The sequence below is a fragment of the Lutjanus erythropterus genome, chromosome 6 (genome assembly GCF_056507025.1).
Source record: "Lutjanus erythropterus isolate fLutEry1 chromosome 6, fLutEry1.hap2, whole genome shotgun sequence".
NCBI lineage: Eukaryota > Metazoa > Chordata > Actinopteri > Lutjaniformes > Lutjanidae > Lutjanus > Lutjanus erythropterus.
The window spans coordinates 28,055,564-28,075,216 of NC_139322.1; the positions used below are offsets into that span (position 1 = coordinate 28,055,564).

General features: G+C 37.3%; 2 protein-coding genes across 3 annotated transcripts; one reads left to right on the top strand and one right to left on the bottom strand.

Annotated features, from left to right (window-relative positions):
• Nucleotides 1-389: 389 nt before the first annotated feature.
• LOC146325456 (uncharacterized) lies at nt 390-6,655 on the top strand. 2 transcript variants are annotated; one of them, XM_084721506.1, is made up of 14 exons: nt 390-424; nt 703-811; nt 1,401-1,485; nt 1,576-1,649; nt 1,760-1,819; nt 2,196-2,303; nt 2,444-2,500; nt 2,843-2,973; nt 3,330-3,384; nt 3,694-3,786; nt 3,882-4,016; nt 4,545-4,646; nt 5,751-5,912; nt 6,178-6,655. In XM_084721506.1, the coding sequence occupies exons 1-14, from the start codon at nt 411-413 to the stop codon at nt 6,304-6,306; spliced, it is 1,314 nt and encodes a 437-aa protein (XP_084577632.1). In that variant the 5' UTR covers nt 390-410; the 3' UTR covers nt 6,307-6,655. The 2 variants fall into 2 exon arrangements, with proteins under 2 accessions (XP_084577632.1, XP_084577631.1); XM_084721505.1 differs by having other exon boundaries at nt 391-424; nt 685-811.
• An 894-nt stretch (nt 6,656-7,549) lies between these two features.
• LOC146325457 (coiled-coil domain-containing protein 63-like) lies at nt 7,550-15,133 on the bottom strand. The gene is made up of 13 exons (XM_084721507.1): nt 14,684-15,133; nt 14,200-14,299; nt 13,503-13,692; nt 13,294-13,419; nt 13,068-13,181; nt 12,645-12,712; nt 12,142-12,317; nt 10,776-10,910; nt 10,608-10,690; nt 10,299-10,467; nt 9,394-9,572; nt 8,229-8,323; nt 7,550-8,109 (listed from the first exon to the last, which is right to left on the bottom strand). Exons 1-13 carry the CDS (start codon nt 14,721-14,723, stop codon nt 7,962-7,964), a joined length of 1,623 nt encoding a protein of 540 aa, XP_084577633.1. The 5' UTR covers nt 14,724-15,133; the 3' UTR covers nt 7,550-7,961.
• Between the last annotated feature and the right edge of the window lie 4,520 nt (nt 15,134-19,653).

Sequence of the window (19,653 nt, forward strand, 5' to 3'; positions counted from 1 at the left end):
ATGAAATCTTTCTTAATTCTACGTATTCTGCAAACTGACAGGAACATGAAGGTACATCATGAATGCGTTTGTATTTTATTTATTTATTTTTTTGTTGGATTGACGTTGGAAATGTTTTGTTATGCTATGTTAAACGAAGATGAATTTACAGAAGAGTACCCCAGGGCCGAGCAAATTATACGATTTTGAAACAATGAAAAAACAATTTACGAGGGGCAGTGAACGCCGCAGTATTGCCTCGTGTACACTGTAGGGGGCGGTAAATACTGTTCTGGTTGCTTTGCGGTTCACTCTTTTGTTCGAAGAAGTGAAACTGCTGTTGTAGTGATTCGCTCAGTGGATGTGTTTAAAGTCGTGTCTGGACCCTCGACTGGACAACAGCAGGCGGGACAGAAGGTTTTGACAGCTGTATGGCACAAAACAGGTACTGAGCCAAAATGCTGCTGTTACAATACCATAAACCGACAAATAACTTATCCGGCACAGTTAAACACATTTTAATGGGAGACCTACTCTCATACACTGTGTATGTTAGTGTCTTTAGTATATATTTTCACCTGAAAATTATGGCTAATCTATGTCTGGAGAACTGTAGGTGTAATAATAACATATTTTGTAACATGTCAGTGACAGTGAACTGTGAATGTTAATTACCTTAGGTATTGTGTAATAACTGTCTACAAGGTTTTCTTTGTTTCAAAGTTCTCAAGGATCAATAATGGCTTCACCTGTCCGTGTCATCGTGGTGGGAGCTGGCTGTCGAGGAGAGAACTACTCCCAGTTTGCATCCATCCACCCTGATCGTATGAAGGTGAGATGTCTGCCTGTAGTCAGATTTTTGTCAATGTTTTTTATGGATTGTGTCCTTTACAGAATGCATTGATACAGCCACAACAATATATGTATAATAGTGCAGGTATTAAAGGGAAAATTCACCACCTTTTATGCAGATGTTTAATCAGTGTTGATTGTAAATATAGTTAATTGAAGAAATACACTCCTCAGTGAATGCTTTATTGATAGAGAGAGCTTCTGATGCCTACGCTCGTGTGGCATGTAACCTCTCCCTAGCCTGTTACTTTGTTGGCCAAAACATAATATTAGGTAACAAGAATACTAATGTAGCATGTCCCCTGGAGATTAGAAATCCAAGCTGAAATAGCCCATTGTTCCTCCTCACATCTAGTGAAGTCTCTGGATGTAAGAACAACAGATTTTGCAGCTTTCTTGGTCAATATAGCACACGCTTAGCACAGGAATTTATTGCTTCAGTTGCCTACATTTATCATCAACACTGACTGGACATCCATTTCAAAAATTCACATTTTTCCCTTAAAGTTGAAATGGTTAATAAAGCCTTTGTTATGTCTGCTTCATTTACTCGACTTAACCATTTTTAGGTCGTTGGAGTAGCCGATCCAAGGAAGTTTGCTCGCACTAAACTTCAACAGCTGCACAAAATTGCAGATGAAAACATATGTGAAGGTGAGCATAAAAAATTAAGAAATGCTTTTAATTGTTGACAGTTATCTGCCTCACACTAAATTACTGAATGCTCTCACCCCCCCAACCTAGACTGGCCCAGTGTAGTCAAACGAGAGAAGTTTGCAGATGCTGTGTTAATATGTACTCCAGACCGCCTTCATAAGGTACACATACAATATATGTCTGTGTTCTGTATGTATGTGAATCTCTTCATTTTTAGCCTTCTGTGTACACACCTCATTATTCATCTATTAAACTAGTTTGTGTTCCACAGGAACCTGCAGTGGCTTTTGCAAAGAAGGGCTACCATGTTCTGCTTGAGAAACCAATGGCAGTGAGTTTTTTGTAAATAAACATTAACCATCTTAACAAAGAGCATAACTCTGACCTTGATATGGGTGTTAATGATCCCATAGGTTGAGTTTTACAGTAACTTTTTGCATGTTTGTTTTCTAATTCTGTACTTTTTTTTTAAATGACCATTTTAAAAACATGTCACTATATTTTTCATTTAATTTCAGGGCGATTTACAGACAGCATACAGTGTGTGTTTATTTCAAGCACATTGCACATTTCAGGAAAAAGATACTATTGAAAACTCAAGTGTTACTTTCTGAAATACAAAAACTATCTGCTCTTTTCCTCTCTGTGATTACATTGGCGTGACACTCATACCTTCCTCACACAAGAATGTGTTCACATGACTTTAGACTACCGCTGAAGACTGCAAGGCGATTGTGGAGGCTTGCACTCAGAGTGGCGTGATGCTGTCAGTGGGTCATGTTCTCCGCTACGATCCCATCATCCACAAGATAAAGGTGAACACTTTCTCTTTATTACAAACTTTGAGAGTAATTTTGCAGTTTTGGGTTTAAAGATGTCAATTTGAGTACCTTAACCTTTAATATATTTTTCCTTGCTTTGGTTAAACAAGTTTAACTGACTGACTGTTTTCTAGGAGCTGATAGATGCTGGAGTCATAGGCGAGGTGATCCACATTCAGCATCTTGAGCCGGTGAGAATATAAATAGAGGACTGGGTTGATGCACAAAGAAGTTGGCTTCCTCTTCCAGATTGGAACAGGACAAAAATGGCATACTGGATCACTTTATATCACTAATTAGGTCAGACTTTGTATGATCGAGAGTGCAAATCTTTGTACAGTGTCTCCTTTTCTCCTATTTCCTTTTTTGTAAAACACTGCTTATGTGCTTATTTCTTTAGTTGAGCTGTCATGGACTTCAATCTGTAAACACATAAGTAGACAAATGAGCCTAGAATGTATAAGCGTGTATATATATTTGTTATACATTACTGGTAACTGTTACAGATGAATCTTGTCAACCTCTTGTTCCAGGTTGGATTTTATCACTTTGCTCACTCATTTGTTCGGGGGAACTGGAGGAATGAAGCAGAGAGCTCTTTTGCCCTTTTGGCGAAGTCGTGCCATGACATCGACCTAATCCATCACTGGGCCGGAGCGCGCAGGTAAACCAACAGACAGCAGTCGATGATCAACTCAAAGTTCATCTGACATTCAGAAGGAACACATAGTCAACACTAAATTAAGTTGTTTGGGTCAATGGTTCCCAACGTTTTTCCTTGGAAACAACCTCAGAGCAGACAAAGACTTGGGGACCCGCTGTGATTTTTGCCGTCCTTCTTAGGAGGGCCTGGATCCCAGGTTGGGAACCAGTGATCTGGGTGAAACAAGTCTATCAGTTTGTTCAATGCCTCTTGACCCCACGCCCTGTTTGTTTTAGTGTGGGTGAAGTTTTAGATATATATAATTCACTGTGTTTTCACTGAGATTAATCATTGACATCACTCTTTGTACTGGGCAGGTGTGTCAAAGTGTCATCATTTGGATCCCTCAGTCACTTCAGAAAAGACAGCAAGGTATGAGGCATTACCCACAGAAACCATCACTATCACAAAGGAAACCAGCAGCTGCTGCAGATGTTAAAAAACTTTTTTGATTGTACTTTGTTCTGTAGTTTTACAAATGAATCTTTTTAATTGAAGTTCTATACATTTTATGTGGAATAGCACACATAACACATTTAAAACATTTTCAGTATACCTGCAGTTGTTTGTTTTTTGTGGTGTTAAGATGTATTGTATCCATGACACTTCACTTCCCTATCGCTAACAGAAATCTCTATTATGAGCATAAATTTACAGTTGGACGTTGCTTGTATTTTTCAGCCAACAGGAGCTGCAGATCGCTGCCTAGATTGTTCAATGGAAAGAGACTGTCCATACTCGGCACGCAAAATCTACCTGGACAGAGTGAAACAGGTTAACATTTCAACATGTGATTTTCACCACTTTATCATCTGTGAATACCTAAATAACAATTTGTAATTTCAATTGTTCTGTATGTGTGTATGTAGGGGCACACTGGCTGGCCTGTGTCAGTCATATGTTCGAACTCGTTCCCTGACATTGAGTCAGTAACTGAGGCGCTGAGGACTGGACCATATGGCCGCTGTGTCTACGAGTGTGATAATGATGTCTGCAGTAACCAGGTTAGAAAACACTGGCTTTATAACAGACAGCATCTGGCTCTTCATGTCCATTGCACCTCTCTAACCCATTAAGTTCTGTTTCTGCTTAAATAGAAAATAAAACTGCTTGTTTTGGTATCAAACATAAGGTCAGAGTAAACTAAAGCAACAGGCCATTTCAGCAAAGATTTCCAGACAGATGCTATAGTAATACATCCAGACGTAAGGTTGACCTGACATGTCAGAAATAGAATTATAGTTTATCATCTCAGATTTTATCTGGACGAAGCAGGATGCTGTGTGCCATTACAGTATTTGTTTTGCTTTAAGACACAGGCTGTATTGCCTTGTTGCACCTGTCTGTTCCACACTATTGCTCACGCTGCCTCTTTTATTATTTACATCCTTTCCTGTTTCCAGAATTTGTCTTCACTTTTCACTTTTTTACTGACTGAAGCTGAAAGTTAATAATTTACTTTGCTGTAAAAAATAAAAAAAAAAGATCATAATTTACATTTGATGTCTTGTTCGTCTGTTCTGGTTTCCCAGGTTGTTAACATGGAATTTGAAGGGGGTCTGACAGCAGCCTTTTCCATGGTGGCGTTCACTGAGGAGATATGCCAGCGAAAAACAACCATTTATGGGAGCAAGGTAGGAAAGATATGCTAATTCTCAAGATACAAAAAGTGCTTGAAAGAAAGCAGGCCACCAGGAAAGAGATGTATCAACTATGGTATGAACTATGGCTTTCAGAGGGCCCAGATTTGAAAGTTATTTTCATTAGTTTTCGCAATTGGAAAGGAGACAGTATATATATAAAAGTACAGGAAAGAAAACACAGCATCGGGGTCCCCCTATAGCTCAGCTGGTAGAGTATGTGCCCCATGTACTGAGGCTGTCAGTCCTCTGCAGTGGCCACTAGTTTGACTCCTGTGGATGGCCCATTTGCTGCATGTCATCACCTCTCTCTCTGCTCTCTTTCCTGTTATATCTTCAGCTGTCCTATCACAATAAAGGAAAAAGCTCAAAAAACAATCTGGAAAAAACCCCCCAGCATTTTCCTTATTCTAGATTAGATGTAGCTTGTTTGTTTCAGCTTAAATTCCCTCTGCTTAAACAGCCGGAGATATAAATATCTCTATGTTTAACAAACATAAAAAATGAATTGGCTGTGTATACTTTCCCAGAAATCAGAAACCTCCCAGAAATCAAAGTCATTTCTAACCAATAACTGAGCATATTTATACACTGTAGTTAGAGGGGGATACTATTCCAACATCACAGACATTAATATTTGGCTATAACAAGCCTCCACGCTTCAAGGCAGGTTTTCAACAAATTTTTAAATACAGTATTGTTTAAAATATATAAAAAATGCTCTCTTTCATGTAACTAAAAGGACTTTCTCACATGAAACACGGCCCCAGACCCAAAGTACACAGAGTATTGTAGAGTGCATTACTTTTGGTCATATAGTGACTTTGATATTGAAATGTAAACTAACCAATGTGGCGCAATTGTAGAAATAACAATCCTTAGTTTTAAGATGTTTTGAGACAGAAAATTAGTATGTAGATGTGATGACAGCCAGAGAAATTTAACTATAATCTTGCCTTTAGGAAAAAACAGTTTTAATCTACTGTGTCATGGTGTTACAATCATAATGTTATGTAAATTTTTGCTGTAACTCTACTTTTAAAATGGATGCATCAGAGGAGTGTAACCTACAATGCAGACTGAACTGCGTCTTCACAGGGGGAGCTGTCATATAATGGCCGTGAAGTACAAGTATTTGACTTTCTGACCCAGAGAGCCACAAAGCACACGGCACAAAGTAATGCCCCCACACACTTTGGCCTGAGTGGACATGGTGGAGCAGACTACCACCTGATGGATGCCTTTATTTCTGCTATAGCGGTGAGTGCTTATAAATACTATGATTTTTTTTATTTTGTCAATGTTTTTTTTTTCTGCTTTTATTCTTCTCCTCAACCCACTCCAGACTCGTATGAATGACTTTGATTTGACTGTATATCAATGATCTGTACAGTTGTTAGTGGCACATTTAAGAGCCGAGGAAAGATTAAGAATATTCACTGTATTTACATGTTTGGCTGTTGAGGAGGCACTGACAGTTTCCTGTGTGTCGTGCGTGTGTGTTCCTGTGTTTTTGTGAACACAGAACAATGATCCATCACTGATCCGCTCGGGCCCCGAGGAGACGCTGCTGAGCCATTTGCTGGTGTTTGAAGCTGAGCGTTCTCGACTGGAGAGCAGGGTGGTGTACTGTGGTGACACAGGCCACAGATAGATGACTGAAAAACCACTTTGAGATGAGAATAATCTTACCTTAAAAATCAAGTACTACAGTGATTCCTGGATCATTACAAACACAACTTGGCAGATAAATGGCCAAATCTTAGATTGTAATCATGCTGCTTATTTGTCTCTTATTTCTCAGGGATTTTAATGCTTTATGTGTTTGTCAGACTGAGTGAGTGAATAAGTGAACCTTCAGTTTCAGTTTTTAAATTATGTTAGTGCGATGCCAAGGACTCAGTCGTTTGTTGTTCAGCATAATGTCATGTTGTTATAATTGTTTGAGTAAGTAATAGTTATGTAAAATATTCATTGAATTTCTATTAAAAACATTTTTTTTTCTTCCCAACATACATTATTGACTCTCCCCACCTGTGTCTGTATGCATATTTCATAATATATCTCAACATATTTATAAATGCTTACCATTTTGATACCAGTTGATCTTTCACTCATGGCTCAGGAATTAAAAGTAAAAAAGAGCAATGGACAGAAATAAATAACTAAAATAAATTTATTGAAGTCACATCAATACCATTGCTTGTGAACAAATGCAAATAAATACTTTAGTTAGTAAGTTTTTTTTTTTAACTTTGCAAGTCATACCCTGTTGAATAACTGATACATTTAATCTTCACAGCATATTATGTCTATCTAACAATTCACTAAAAAGCATACAGTAAATTATAGTTCTAGATATTTAAATATATTGAATTAATTCAAGTAACATTTGACTGTGAACAAATGTTACATAAAAACACACTCGTCTATCTAACAAATCACTAAAAAGCATACAGTAAATTATAGTTATAATGAAATATATTGAATTAATTAAAGTAACATTTGACTGTGAACAAATGCGCATAAAAACACACTCGTCTATCTAACAATTCACTGAAAAGCACACAGTAAATTATAGTTCTAGATAATTAAATTAATGAATTCAAGTAACATTTGACTGTGAACAACTGCGCATAAAACTGTTATGTCCACAACCCTAAGATATTCAGTTCATTGTCAGAGAGCAATAAAGAAAGGAAAAAATATAAAATAATTTAAGAAGGTGAAATCAGAGAATTATTACTTATTTAAATTAAATATTACTCAAACTGATTTACTGATTATTAAAATAGTAATTAATTCAACAATCAATTCATAATCAACTGATCATTGCAGCGCTACTGCAGCTGCATTTTTATGTTGAACACTTAATCCATACCTCCAGTGTAAACTGCACATAAAAACACACTCGTCTATCTAACAAATCACTAAAAAGCATACAGTATAACTTTTTATTATTTTTTTTAAAGCTCAGCACAGACTGGTTTCCAGTGGCTCGGTGTGCAGTAACTGATGGCAGCTGCACCAGCTGTAAACATCACGTCAGTCTCTCCTCTTTTTCCTCTGAAACTGAAGGATAAATATTAAGAAAATCGGCTTTCTGTCATCTCTATCAGAGCATACAATTAATCCAGTGAAATTAGCTAATGGATCATAGCACATTTAAAAATCAATAAAAAGAAGACCATGTACTTTACATTTCATAACAGTTTGATAATAGTCTACATGTGGGCTACCAGAGATTCTTAACTTCTCTACTATAAATGCTGCTATTTATCTGCTCAAAGTGAAACATCTTGTGAAGTACTATACATTTTCATTTCTTTCATTTTGAAGAAATTGAGAAATCTTTTCACTTATACTCACCCTCTTATTGACCAGTGTGAGGAGTTCCTCTCTAGACATCGGCTCTTCTGCCTCTTGCAGTTCTGACTCAACCAAGTCTGGGTCATAACTGAAGTATCACAGAGATCATTAATTCAGATGTACCATATGTGATTGCCTATGACTGATCAATATCATTGATGCATCATGTCTGATACCTGCATCAAGATAAAAAATAAAAACACATACTGAGGTGCAGGGGTCATAGCAGCAGTAGTCAGGCTGACAGGTGGAGGGGTTAGTCCCAGCAGCTGCCCAGCAATAGTACTGAGACTGTCGATGTCCTGGAGGTGAGACAACAATGGACATTTTCATAAGTGTCTAGGCTCATGTTTTTCATTTTAAATTTCTTTCCACAGATATGAACTTGCTAAAAGACCCCCCAAGAAAAAAGGCACTGAGGAATTAGCAGATGGGCAGAACATGAGGCAGTAGCTGGATGAAGGCTCTCAGTATACAGAGGACAGAAATTAAATACTACTGTATGTCTGTATTCATACTTGCCGATCTTGAGACCTCAAAAATAGGCAGTTCAGGAGGTATTTCGATGGTAAAAGATTTGCATCGGATTTGAGAATAAAGAATAAACAAAATAATAAGTAATGTGTAGCAGGGCTGCAATTAACAATCATTTTCATTGTTAATTCATCTGTCAATCTTTTTTTTTTAATCAATTAATTAATTGATCTTGTCATAATCTTGTCACTTGAAAAATAGGTCCTAACATACTGGAGCACACAGATGTGTTTTCAAGTCTTTCCTGTGATGTAAATCATCAATCAATCTCTCAATCATTTTCTCCATTAATCAATTAGTTACTTGGTCCATAAAATGTCTGAAAATATTGAAAATGTTGGTCAACATTTCCCAAAAGCCCAAGATGACGTCCTCAAATGTCTTGTTATGTCCACAACCCTAAGATATTCAGTTCATTGTCAGAGAGCAATAAAGAAAGGAAAAAAAATAATTTAAGAAGTTGAAATCAGAGAATTATTACTTATTTAAATTAAATATTACTCAAACTGATTTACTGATTATTAAAATAGTAATTAATTCAACAATCAATTCATAATCAACTGATCATTGCAGCGCTACTGCAGCTGCATTTTTATGTTGAACACTTAATCCATACCTCCAGTGTGAAGCTGTGTAAATCTCTGGCATAAACTAATATTAATCAGTCTTCTGTAATTCATTAACTTTTTGTCCTGCCCGTTAAAGACCTAATGCAGCAGAAATAAGGAGAGGTCAAGGAAAAACAGAAGTCTCCTGAGAAAATAATGAGAGCCGGCAAGCATGACTGTATCTGGTTTGTTCTAGCAGACAGTATCTGAGCTGTGTCATGTCCACATACCCACTGACTAAGCTTTTTCTGGACCCGAAGATATGACTGCAGACTGAGCATCTCATTGACTCTGTCCTCCACCTTTCTCAGGTACTCTTTTATGTTTTCATCCTGGACTCCATCAGAGGAGTCCAACTGGTCACATTTGACCGAGCTGCCGTGACTGATCTGAAGCAAAGACTCAACACCTGGTGACAGTAGTTGGGAGATATTAAAAAACAACATATTATTATATCTTTATTTTATCCTCCGCTGTTAGATGAATGTTTCATCGTCTAATTACTATACTTGTCTATACTTCTCTTCACTACAGCAGCAGACAGGTATGACAGGTGCTCTTCTTTTGTTTGCTGATTTTGTTGTCAAGACTACAGCTGCAGTTGCTACCCAACAGAGCAGATTTACATGAATTAACAACACAGCCTGCTTTGCTTCTGTGCATTAACTCTGTGCATGAACCCAGCTGGTGCAGTTACACCTTTTTTGAACCCTTTCATGTCACAAATGAAATTGAAGGGAAGGTGAACTTTTTTTACTTGCTACCTCCAAAAACCCTCTTCAGTTTCGCTAATTTTGGTGTGAGTTACATTCAATTAACAAATGAAATTATTCCAACATGGTCTAATTTTAAATTGTTCCGTCTGCATGCTCCTGGTTTCAGCTTTTCTACATCAGAACAAGACAATAAGGAAGTGCTGACATTCATATATATCCTATTATCACTGTTGGGTTTAAAATAAAATATAAATCTAAAATATAATAATATAATAATAAATATAAATAAATATTAATTAAAATAAAATAAAAAAGAACAGTGTTAAAAAGAGACACCGATTTTGATAATACTGAGTTCAATTATTTTTAAAAAACTTTTTTTTTCAAAATGGTAAATGTAGGGTGAGTCTATGCTGTACCTTCTTTGAGCTGATCTAGGAGCTGTTCCGTGAACTCAACACGCTGTTGATAAACAGCCAGCTGTTGCCCAGTAGCCTCTTGTTTGATGGAAAGTTTGATCCAATGGGCCTGATTCTGCTCCTGCTGCTGCTGCTTCTCAGCCACAAACTGCTCTCTCTCACTGTGAAGCTTTCAGTCCAAGACATAATGGAAGACGGCACACAACCTCAGTGACATGGCAATTCCAACTTTAAGTCTCTCTTTTTTTTCTCCAACACAGAGAGAGAGAGAGAGAGACAGAAAGAAAGTATAAGAGAGAAAACACCAACCTGAGAGATCTGTTTTCGGATGGCTTCAGCTTCCTTGTGCTGATAATTGACAAATTTCAATAAAGTGTAGTTCTGCTCCTCCACTGATGGAAATAAATCATACAATATTTTGTTTTCTGACAACATGTACAAAATCCATTGCCTCAGGGAAATTTAATGGGGACCTACTTTGCACGAAATTCCTGATCAGTTTGTCCAGGTCACTTTCCTCTGTCTCTTTGAGGATTTCTTTGATAGCCTCCTCAAAATCTTTCAGTCCAAATTCCTTAAACTCCTTTTCTCTCTTTTTCTTGTAGTTCTCCACTACAAAATGTGGGAGAAAAGTGAAACCAGAGTCAAATTCATACACTACAAGATCCTTACTTATCATACCCAAAGGATGTATCTTGCTGTGTATAACAAATGATTAGTCTGGTGCTACAAAATGTAATTTGGCTAATTATTGTATAAAGAAAATTGATAAATGTGCCAAAAAATGTTCAGCAAGACTGAAACCACAGACACCTGAGAACATAGTTGGGCTATACTGTAGTATTATTGAAATACAATTTTGAACAATTAGTTATGTAATTTATATAATGTATAATATTACTGTTCAGCCTCTGATCGATATTCAAAAAAGTTGTACTCCCAGAATAAATAAAATGTAGCAACAGAGAAACCTTTTTTTGTTTGTTTGTCAGAATTTACATCTTTTGACCACAAGATGTCAGTAGTTTATTTGATTAGAATCAACACTCTACTGGCCTGGAGCGACAGTGGTCCGTCACGTTAAACAGTCTGTAATCTTTGACTAGAAGATATCAAAACTATAACAGCGAAAGCATATAATGATCTTGTGGACAAGGATGTCAAAAACTGTCCACATACAACAAACAGAAGAAAAAACAAAACCTGCCAAGCAGCTTTGGCAAAGCAGCCAGTTAATTACAGAGTGCCACACTTTATGGAACAGGATAATTGATCGTATTACACTCAGACTGCTAAAACTAAAAATAACCTTACAGTTTTTGTCTAATAATATGCACTGATTTAATAAGTCATTGTGCTATTTTATCCCAAACATCAGAATGTTTTGGTATTTTTTTTACTATTTAAAGTATATGGATGTTAGTGTATAAATGAAATAATAATGAATAAATATAATAAAATAAATAATAATAAATGAATAAGCAGTTATCCTAGTTATTTAAACAACCTTGACTTGTGATTATCTAATGGTATTTGGGGTGACATACTTCGTGTACGATGGTACTTCAATGTTAAATTTACCTTCCTTTTTTCTTGTTTATAGAACGGAGTGATTATGTTTGATATCAGTATGTTTACCACTTTTCTATTTTTCAGCAGCAAGTAAGACAGTGTGTGGGCGTTTTATCTCATCTCATTATCACCTGTCACACATTCAGGTGTGCAGAAAGTTTTTTCTTTGAAATATTTCAATCCCTTCAAATGCATGCAATGGTCCAGTCACAGGATTGTGATTGCAAAAACTCATTTAGCGTTCAAAGCATGAGATGTACAGTATAGTCACCTTGTCTGTGGTTGATGTCCTGGTTGGTGCGTGCATTTGCCTTCATGTTTGAGATAGCTTCAAAGTTGCAGTAATGGGAGATTTCTTGTTCCAAGTTGCTCTTTTCGTGGTTGTACTGAGCCACATCCTTAGCATCCTGGTCCCTCAACATCTTCTGTTTTTCCTGGAGCTTTGCCCTACGTGCAGCCATAAAAAATACAATGAAATGGACAGTCATAAAGAGTGGATGCACTTCATCTTCATGAATCTAAGCTGTTGGCTGTGGAAAAATATATTAGTTTAAAGTAATCAGTTGTGTCTACTCTCATGTGTCTTGTTTGTTATAAAGGCACTTAAAGATGTCCTCCATTAGACATTGAGACATATAAGGAAGGTTCAATCAGTCTCAGTAAATATGCTCATCTCAGTAAGAGCCACTTCTTTCTTCTGCCATATTCTTTCATGCGCCTAATGATAAGTAAAAACATTACGACTATGCACTCTCACCTGACAGAATGGTTTACCTGGCATTGAAGGCTTCATTGCATTTAGTCATCTGGTCACTAATATCCTTGCGAAGTGCATGTAGTTCCTGGATGAGATAACACAGAGTTAACTGTCTACATTCTCAAAATATGATTCCTTTAAAGAGTGACTCGATCTGCATTCTTTTCTGGGTTTTTCAAATGACAACACCCACTTAGTCATTAGCAAAAAGCAGTGACGTGTGTTGGGGCACTGATGCCCTTCCCTCAACCTTGGGTTGGGGGTGGAGGGTTTCATATGTAGCAACATCATGCAGAAATTTACGTCAGGTCACATTGGAAAACATTTTTGGAGGGGCTTGGGAAAATAGCCCCCCCACCCCACCCCCACTTGCTACATATTGGTAGGTTGTAGCATCAGCAAGTTGCAAATTTAAGAACTGACTCGTGAAGTAAAAGTACCTTTTTCTTTAGAGATTTATCATGTAGGAACTGTTCTTTCTGCATCTGCAGTGTCTTCAGCTCCTCCCTCAACTCTCCATTCCTGGTCACCAGCTTATTGAAGGATTTGCGGCCCTAGAGTAAAAACATACCATAATTATTTGTATTCACTAATAACAGGTACAGAGGTGTGAGCATGAAGGTAAGCGGACAAAACAATTTGATTTGAATTTATGGTAACACTAGCCGTGTACAGTTTGTCTTCTAATAAGCAGGTGCTTTTTAGTAAGTCGCTGATGTCAGATTTTTTAGCGAGGCGAGCAGTCCCCCCATCAATCCTCTGTCTTTCCAACTTCCTCTCCCATTTTAAAATCTGAAACGAAGCAGACAGGCCAGTTAGCTGTTGTAAGAAATCAGGAATTCATTGTGAATGGTCCATGGGAGAACATACTTCACCTCAGCTTTCAAAGACGTCAGTTTGGCTTTTTCTGCTTCCAGCTCCTCATCTATTCTGTCGCTACGGGTCAGCATGGCAGTAAGATCTCGACCAACACTAGCATCAGTCCATTGGTTAAAAGAACACTCAGATACTCTGACATTGCTTAAAAGTCTCTCGCGTTCCTCCTGGAGCCTCTTGATCTCTTGTCTGATCACACAGAGACACAAACAAATAAATACACATAAAGTTTAGACAAACCACGTAAAACTTAACTTATAACGAGTTACATTTTAGCCAAACATTAAAACATAGATACCTTCAAAAACAATGTGTAATTTTTTTAGCATTAGCTGTTGTTTTTGTTTCATTATTCTTACTACTCAGGATCTACAGGCATCCGAGACTGACACAGTTTGCTTAAGCAAGTACTTTTGTCTTGGGCTCCCTTCTTGTTGTCCTCCAACATCTACTATGTAGCTACATATGGCTGTAGTTATGAATAATTGTTTGTTCAACAACTAAAAATTCCAATAATTTAACAATGACAGTCAGCATTTTAATGCCACATGTTCATGGATACACAGATGTTTCTACAATAATATATGTTGTGGCTAAATCTGTTGTTTTCATTATTTAGGTATTATACTATATATGAGATCAAATCTCTGTTAAATGTCTCTGAAGCTGGCAAGAATGGGTAAGGACACAACTTACTCGTCTCTGTAGATGCGGTCTTGGGTTTTCTTAGTATATGCCCGCTTGGCTTTCTTTGCTTTGCGATACTGCTGCTGCAGTTTGATCAGGTCTGTTTCAGCTGCATATATTGATTGTAGAATATATAAATAAATATTATACAAATTATTCTGAAGCTACGTTCAGTACATAACTACTGTTATATAAATTATACATTTGATTTAGGACATAGAAACCAGGCTTCTTCTATCACTGATGTTGTTTAATAGTCGCCTAATATTCAGTTAGATCAGATTATTGTGACTCAAGTAAATTATTTCATATTATGTGAAACACAGATCACACGTAACACGTATGAAAAATAACTGTCATTGATTCAGACGTAATTAAAACTACGTAATGCTAACTAGCTAGCTAACTAACTAGATCTGTCAGACCTACCTATTTCTGTAGCAATTTGTAAACAGAAAGTCACGTGATGTGTATAACGAGCTGCATAACTTACAAAAGTCCACACTTGTGTCAGGACATGAATGCCGACTCATGTTGAATTATGGTCTGCCTCGAGTCTGAAGAATAAAATAACGTTAAAGCTATAGCAGATTGAAGCCTTAAACACTTCAATAAATAAGCTAAGTCAACATTAGCTTGGTTACATTTTAGCTAACTACAATAGCCTAACATTGGCTGTTAACCACAAATAAATAATGCTGCATTAGCTAAAATAACATAATAGCTTTAGTACATTACCACGTACAGTTAGAATAAATAATTATGTTAAAACTGAACAATACCCGACTAGTCCTAGTAAATCTTCGGTCGACTAGTTATCATTTGCTAAGTTAGTTAGCTAGCTAATAACTAGGTTAGCATTAGCATTGTCCTTAGCTTGCCTTAGTTCTCTAAATAACTACAATATAGCAAAAGGTAAAACAACCAAAACCAGGGTAGGTCAAAACGTAAGCCAGCAAATGTCATCGAAATGCAGCCAATAAAACTAGAAAAAAAGTACAACTTCTAACTGTTAACGGTTAAAGTAATTTAAATTACAAACGATCTAATAACGTCAGAAGCGCGTTGCTGTGGAATGTTTGGAGGAATTAGTAGTTAATAAAAGATTATTAAAAAAAAAAAAAAAAAAACAATCCGAAAAAACAACAGAAATTTCAGGAGTGGGTTGATTGTAAAACTATTAAAAATCATATACAGAGCAGCAAAGCAACGATTACCTGCTAGTGTACAGGGAGTGTTTCAACTGAGAGAAAATAAACAGAACTTAAGAGGAACCAATACATCCAAAAAGTAAGAATAAATGCAAATTTCATTGTGTTACAATTAAGCAATTAAGGGTGTTAGTCTCTGTAATGTAAGATGAGCTAAAAAAAAAAAAAAAAAAACCCAAACAAACAAACAAAAAAAAAACATGAGGGACTTTATCTAAACTAAAAAAAAAACAAAAAATAAAAAAATAAAAAATAAATCAATTTATTGAACATGTTCAATTAACATGTTTAATAAATTGATTTAATGAAATAAAAAACATACTCAAATAAATGTAATTAGTTGAATTAAATCCTATTTTATAGCAATGATAAATGTGTACTATAAATTCAGTGCCAGTTTAAAAAAAGAACAGCCAGCACTTCTTCATCAACCAGTAGCAATGTAGCACCTCATGTAGTAAATGCTTATGATCATCATCACTAAAGCTGGTTTCAGATAGCTGAATTTCTGTTCACTGAAAGCAATTACAAATGTCAAGGATGCCCTGAAGCGAAAAAATACTGGAAATATTACGTCAACAGCTGAACCCAATTTGGGATTCCCAAAATCCTCATCTGGGATTCAGATGTCGGTGCTGTGGACTGCAGGTTTAAACTTGCTGAGGCAGATGATTCCTTCAGGTATATTTCCAGAAACAGCTGCAGCTGATTATTATTGCCATCATCTTGTTTTTGTTTTGTTCTTTTTTTCGTTTGTTTGTTTGTTTTGTTTGTTTTTTGTGTTGTTTTATTATAATACAATTGAAGCAAGTATAGGTAATTATAGTACACAGTCTTATAAAACACTATGACTCACATTGCATAACACTAAAGGTAAAACAGCTCCTCAATTTTATCAGCAAATCACATTCCATCATGGAGGGAGGTGTCCCTCTTAATTGCCCTCTGACCACAATAATGTCAACAACAGCACGCCATTCCTGGACCTTGCAACACATCCAGGATGACTAATATTTCTGGAGTGTGTCCTGCAGTCCATACTTGCAGATGGATCTCATTGTTTTTCTGCTTGGACTGACACTATTGTGGCAAGAAGGGTGTGTAGAGAGAACTGAAGGAATGACGAAATGATTGAATCACAGGAAAACTTTGACCTCGTGCCAGGATGGGATTACAGCAGTGGTGTGAACAGGCACTCCTTCAGGCAAAGCTTCATTTTCCATTTGATCTAATTTGCATGCTAGTCCTCTTGGTGGTTTCTGAACAAACCACAAGTATATAGTTTCCAATGGAATGAAACTGAAAAAGGTTGCGTCGACCTCTGTCTTTATGTTTTTCAGAGTAATAGAGAACAAAGAGGAGTTCTCTTACCCTGAATTTATGAGGATGATTGGTCCTCAAAAGAACAGGTTGGACACACAGACATACACACACACACAAACACACATAGTGCCAGATAGACTGGCGACGTGCACTTGGACACGAGAAGTTTGCAAACTGAGTCAGCCGCTGTATTTCTGAATGACTCAACCAATCCACCACAGAGCCCTTTCGTTTCTCAGAGCCCTGCCCTCAACCCTCCCTCACACACAGGCACGCACTGCCTACGTTTACGCGAGGCCTTACCTCACCACAGCATCACTTCCTCCCACTTTACTAGTCTGTAAATAGCCAATAGCAATAGAGGAATATTTTCCAAGGAATTAATTCAACTCAGAGGTCAATATCATTGGGAAGGATCTTTTTTATGTTTTATTTTATCATTTAAATCTGTTTTTTTTTTCCACTCTTTTGCCTGAAGCGCTCTTTTTTTCCAATAATATAATGATACAGTATATGTTATTGACTGGTGGACATGCTGCAGCAAGTGATATGGCATATTTTCCACCAGGCTAATAATCCTTTGATCCTCCAAGTCATTTACTGTATGAATCAGTCATGATGCCTGGAAGAGACTCCCACATGTGCTTTGATTTTTCTCAGACTCTACCTTTTTTATGCAGCTATATCTGCTGGAGGGGCTGTTAAAATGTCACACTGAATTTTTTGTCCCTTACAAGACAGGCATCTGTGAACAAGGAAGTGGAGGAGGAAAGCAAGGAGCTAGGGCCAGTAAACTGTAAAACATGGTGAAGTCTGGGTGACTCAACAGGAAATGATGGAGCGGGAGTAAGTAAGGTGAGAGAAGGAAAAGGGAGGAGGGTGGGAGTGAGAGGAGAGATAAAGTGAGGAAAAAAAGAAAACTGACTTTGTCATGCCTCAGGACTCTGAGCTATGCAGTGGAGAAGGGAAAACTAATAGAAATCAGACCTTGGTTTTCTGAGGAAATCAGTGCTATTCGTCATTCCTCCTCCCCGCTACTCTGCACAAGAGTCATGATGTTCAAACACACACGGTAAATGATCAGCAGGCGACCAACAACATTACCAAACTTGTCTATTTTCCGTTGCCTGCCTGAAAGGTGACCCTGAATGCTACGTGATGATTCAGTGAGACTTTGACCTTGAAAACACTGTGAAGACAAGCAAATATTGACAGTGTCTCCTGTCACATCCGCTTACCCATAATGCAAAACATTCATGTCATGACGGCCAAGCTTCTGTCAGTGCCAACAAATATTTTTCACTCTGATCTAAGGCTTTCACAATATCAGATTTATCATGGCTTAAGAATTCACAATGATGATATTATTGCAATATCCATATAAAATTAGCAGGGAAAAATTCTATCAGTCAAATAACTTTTATTGTGTTTTTTTTCTCTTTTTAGGCAATAGAATTATACTCAGAATACAAGTTTAGGGAAGTGGAAAGATAACCATAACTGTACAAAAGCATCCAAAAAGTCCAACACTTAAAGCCTTCGAGCTCACACACTGTTGTTTTCAGTTATTCTGGCTGATTAGACCTCTGCTCTGGTTGAAGATGGGCTGGAGCTTTGATGGGAATTTATTAGGTAAAAACTCTCATCTGCCAATGAAAATGACAAAGTAATATGGTAATAGTTTCACCCATCCATTTCAAATAAAATCATCCATAAGCCTATCACAGTCAGTCTTGAAAATTAATCCAAAAATACAAAACAGGACACAGCAGTGAATGAACAAAAATAAAACTGGCACAAAATAACAAAAGGCAGCTGGCAGTCCACGTAAAAAGTCCAACAAAGAAAATCCAAAAGTCCAACACAAAGAGACAACAAAAACACTGAAGGGGAAAAAACACAAAGAACATATCCAAAAAGGGTGTACAAGGAGCAAAATGTAGACAAAGACAAACTAGCAAGTGAGGATGGAACAGACAAAATGCTAAATACACTAGGGGGTGATCAGGGGGAGGTGAAAACAATGAGACATTGAAAGATGGGAAAACAGACAAAGACACACAAGTGGAAGACATACCCAAATAAAACAGTAAGTGAACTACAAAAACCCAGATCCTTTGGCCTTTGTGCCCTCAAAAAATTGACAACACCAAAGGCCAAGTAACCTTGCCACCAAAATGCTGAAATTTCCAATGATCCCAAATGATTCCAACAATGTTAAAACGCAGAGAGATCTTTAATTTATTAAAGGTAACGGTGCATTCTCTGCTAGCCATTGCTAGCTAACCACTAGTTTCTATAACAGTGATCGTGGCGCTGGGGAAGGGAGACCAGAGTGAGAACAGAAAGAAACGGAAATGATGCAAGAGCATACACTATGCTGAAGAGGCCCTAGGCTTATTTACGTGATATCATTTGAGTAGTATTAACATGATATTAGTTTTTCATGTTTTAAATATCACAGTTATCATCAGTACTGTGATATCACCACAAACCTAGTCTGATCACATGGTGGTTTATGCTGAGAGTTGCTAGTGAGGAGCAAAATAATCCATTGCCTCTGTACAGTTTCTTTGGATTGAAGTGTGTTGCCTGTTTTATCCCTCTTCTATCCCTCCTCGTTTCAACTGAAAGTCTTAATGAACTGGAGATGGACTTAACAGAGCGGCGGAAGACCTCCTGCTGGGCCTGCAGACCCCTCTGCCCACACTGAGGCCTGAAAACATGGGTAGGGAAGCTGCCCAGGCCTCCAGTGCTGCATCCTGGGCAAAGAATTGCTCTTTCATGCTCTGCTCTCTGCCATTCATTGAAGCTGTCACCGTGAAATCAGATGTCACAGGGTTTAAATCACTTTAATCCTGCCACTTCCTCAATCACTTCTTTGCCCGCTGACTCTGTTTTGTTTTTCTCTGTTGGTACCCTGGGAAAA

What these genes read in the sequence shown, in the direction of transcription:
- LOC146325456 (XM_084721505.1), top strand. An exon ending in AGATGAAAACATATGTGAAG is followed by an intron (nt 1,486 to 1,575) that starts GTGAGCATAAAA and finishes CCCCCAACCTAG; the next exon opens with ACTGGCCCAGTGTAGTCAAA. An exon ending in CCATCATCCACAAGATAAAG is followed by an intron (nt 2,304 to 2,443) that starts GTGAACACTTTC and finishes ACTGTTTTCTAG; the next exon opens with GAGCTGATAGATGCTGGAGT.
- LOC146325457 (XM_084721507.1), bottom strand. Translation starts at nt 14,723, where the DNA reads ATGAGTCGGCATTCATGTCCTGACACAAGTGTGGACTTTT. An exon ending in GACCGCATCTACAGAGACGA is followed by an intron (nt 13,693 to 14,199) that starts GTAAGTTGTGTC and finishes CTGTGTGATCAG; the next exon opens with ACAAGAGATCAAGAGGCTCC. An exon ending in TAGAAGACAAACTGTACACG is followed by an intron (nt 13,182 to 13,293) that starts GCTAGTGTTACC and finishes TTTTTACTCTAG; the next exon opens with GGCCGCAAATCCTTCAATAA.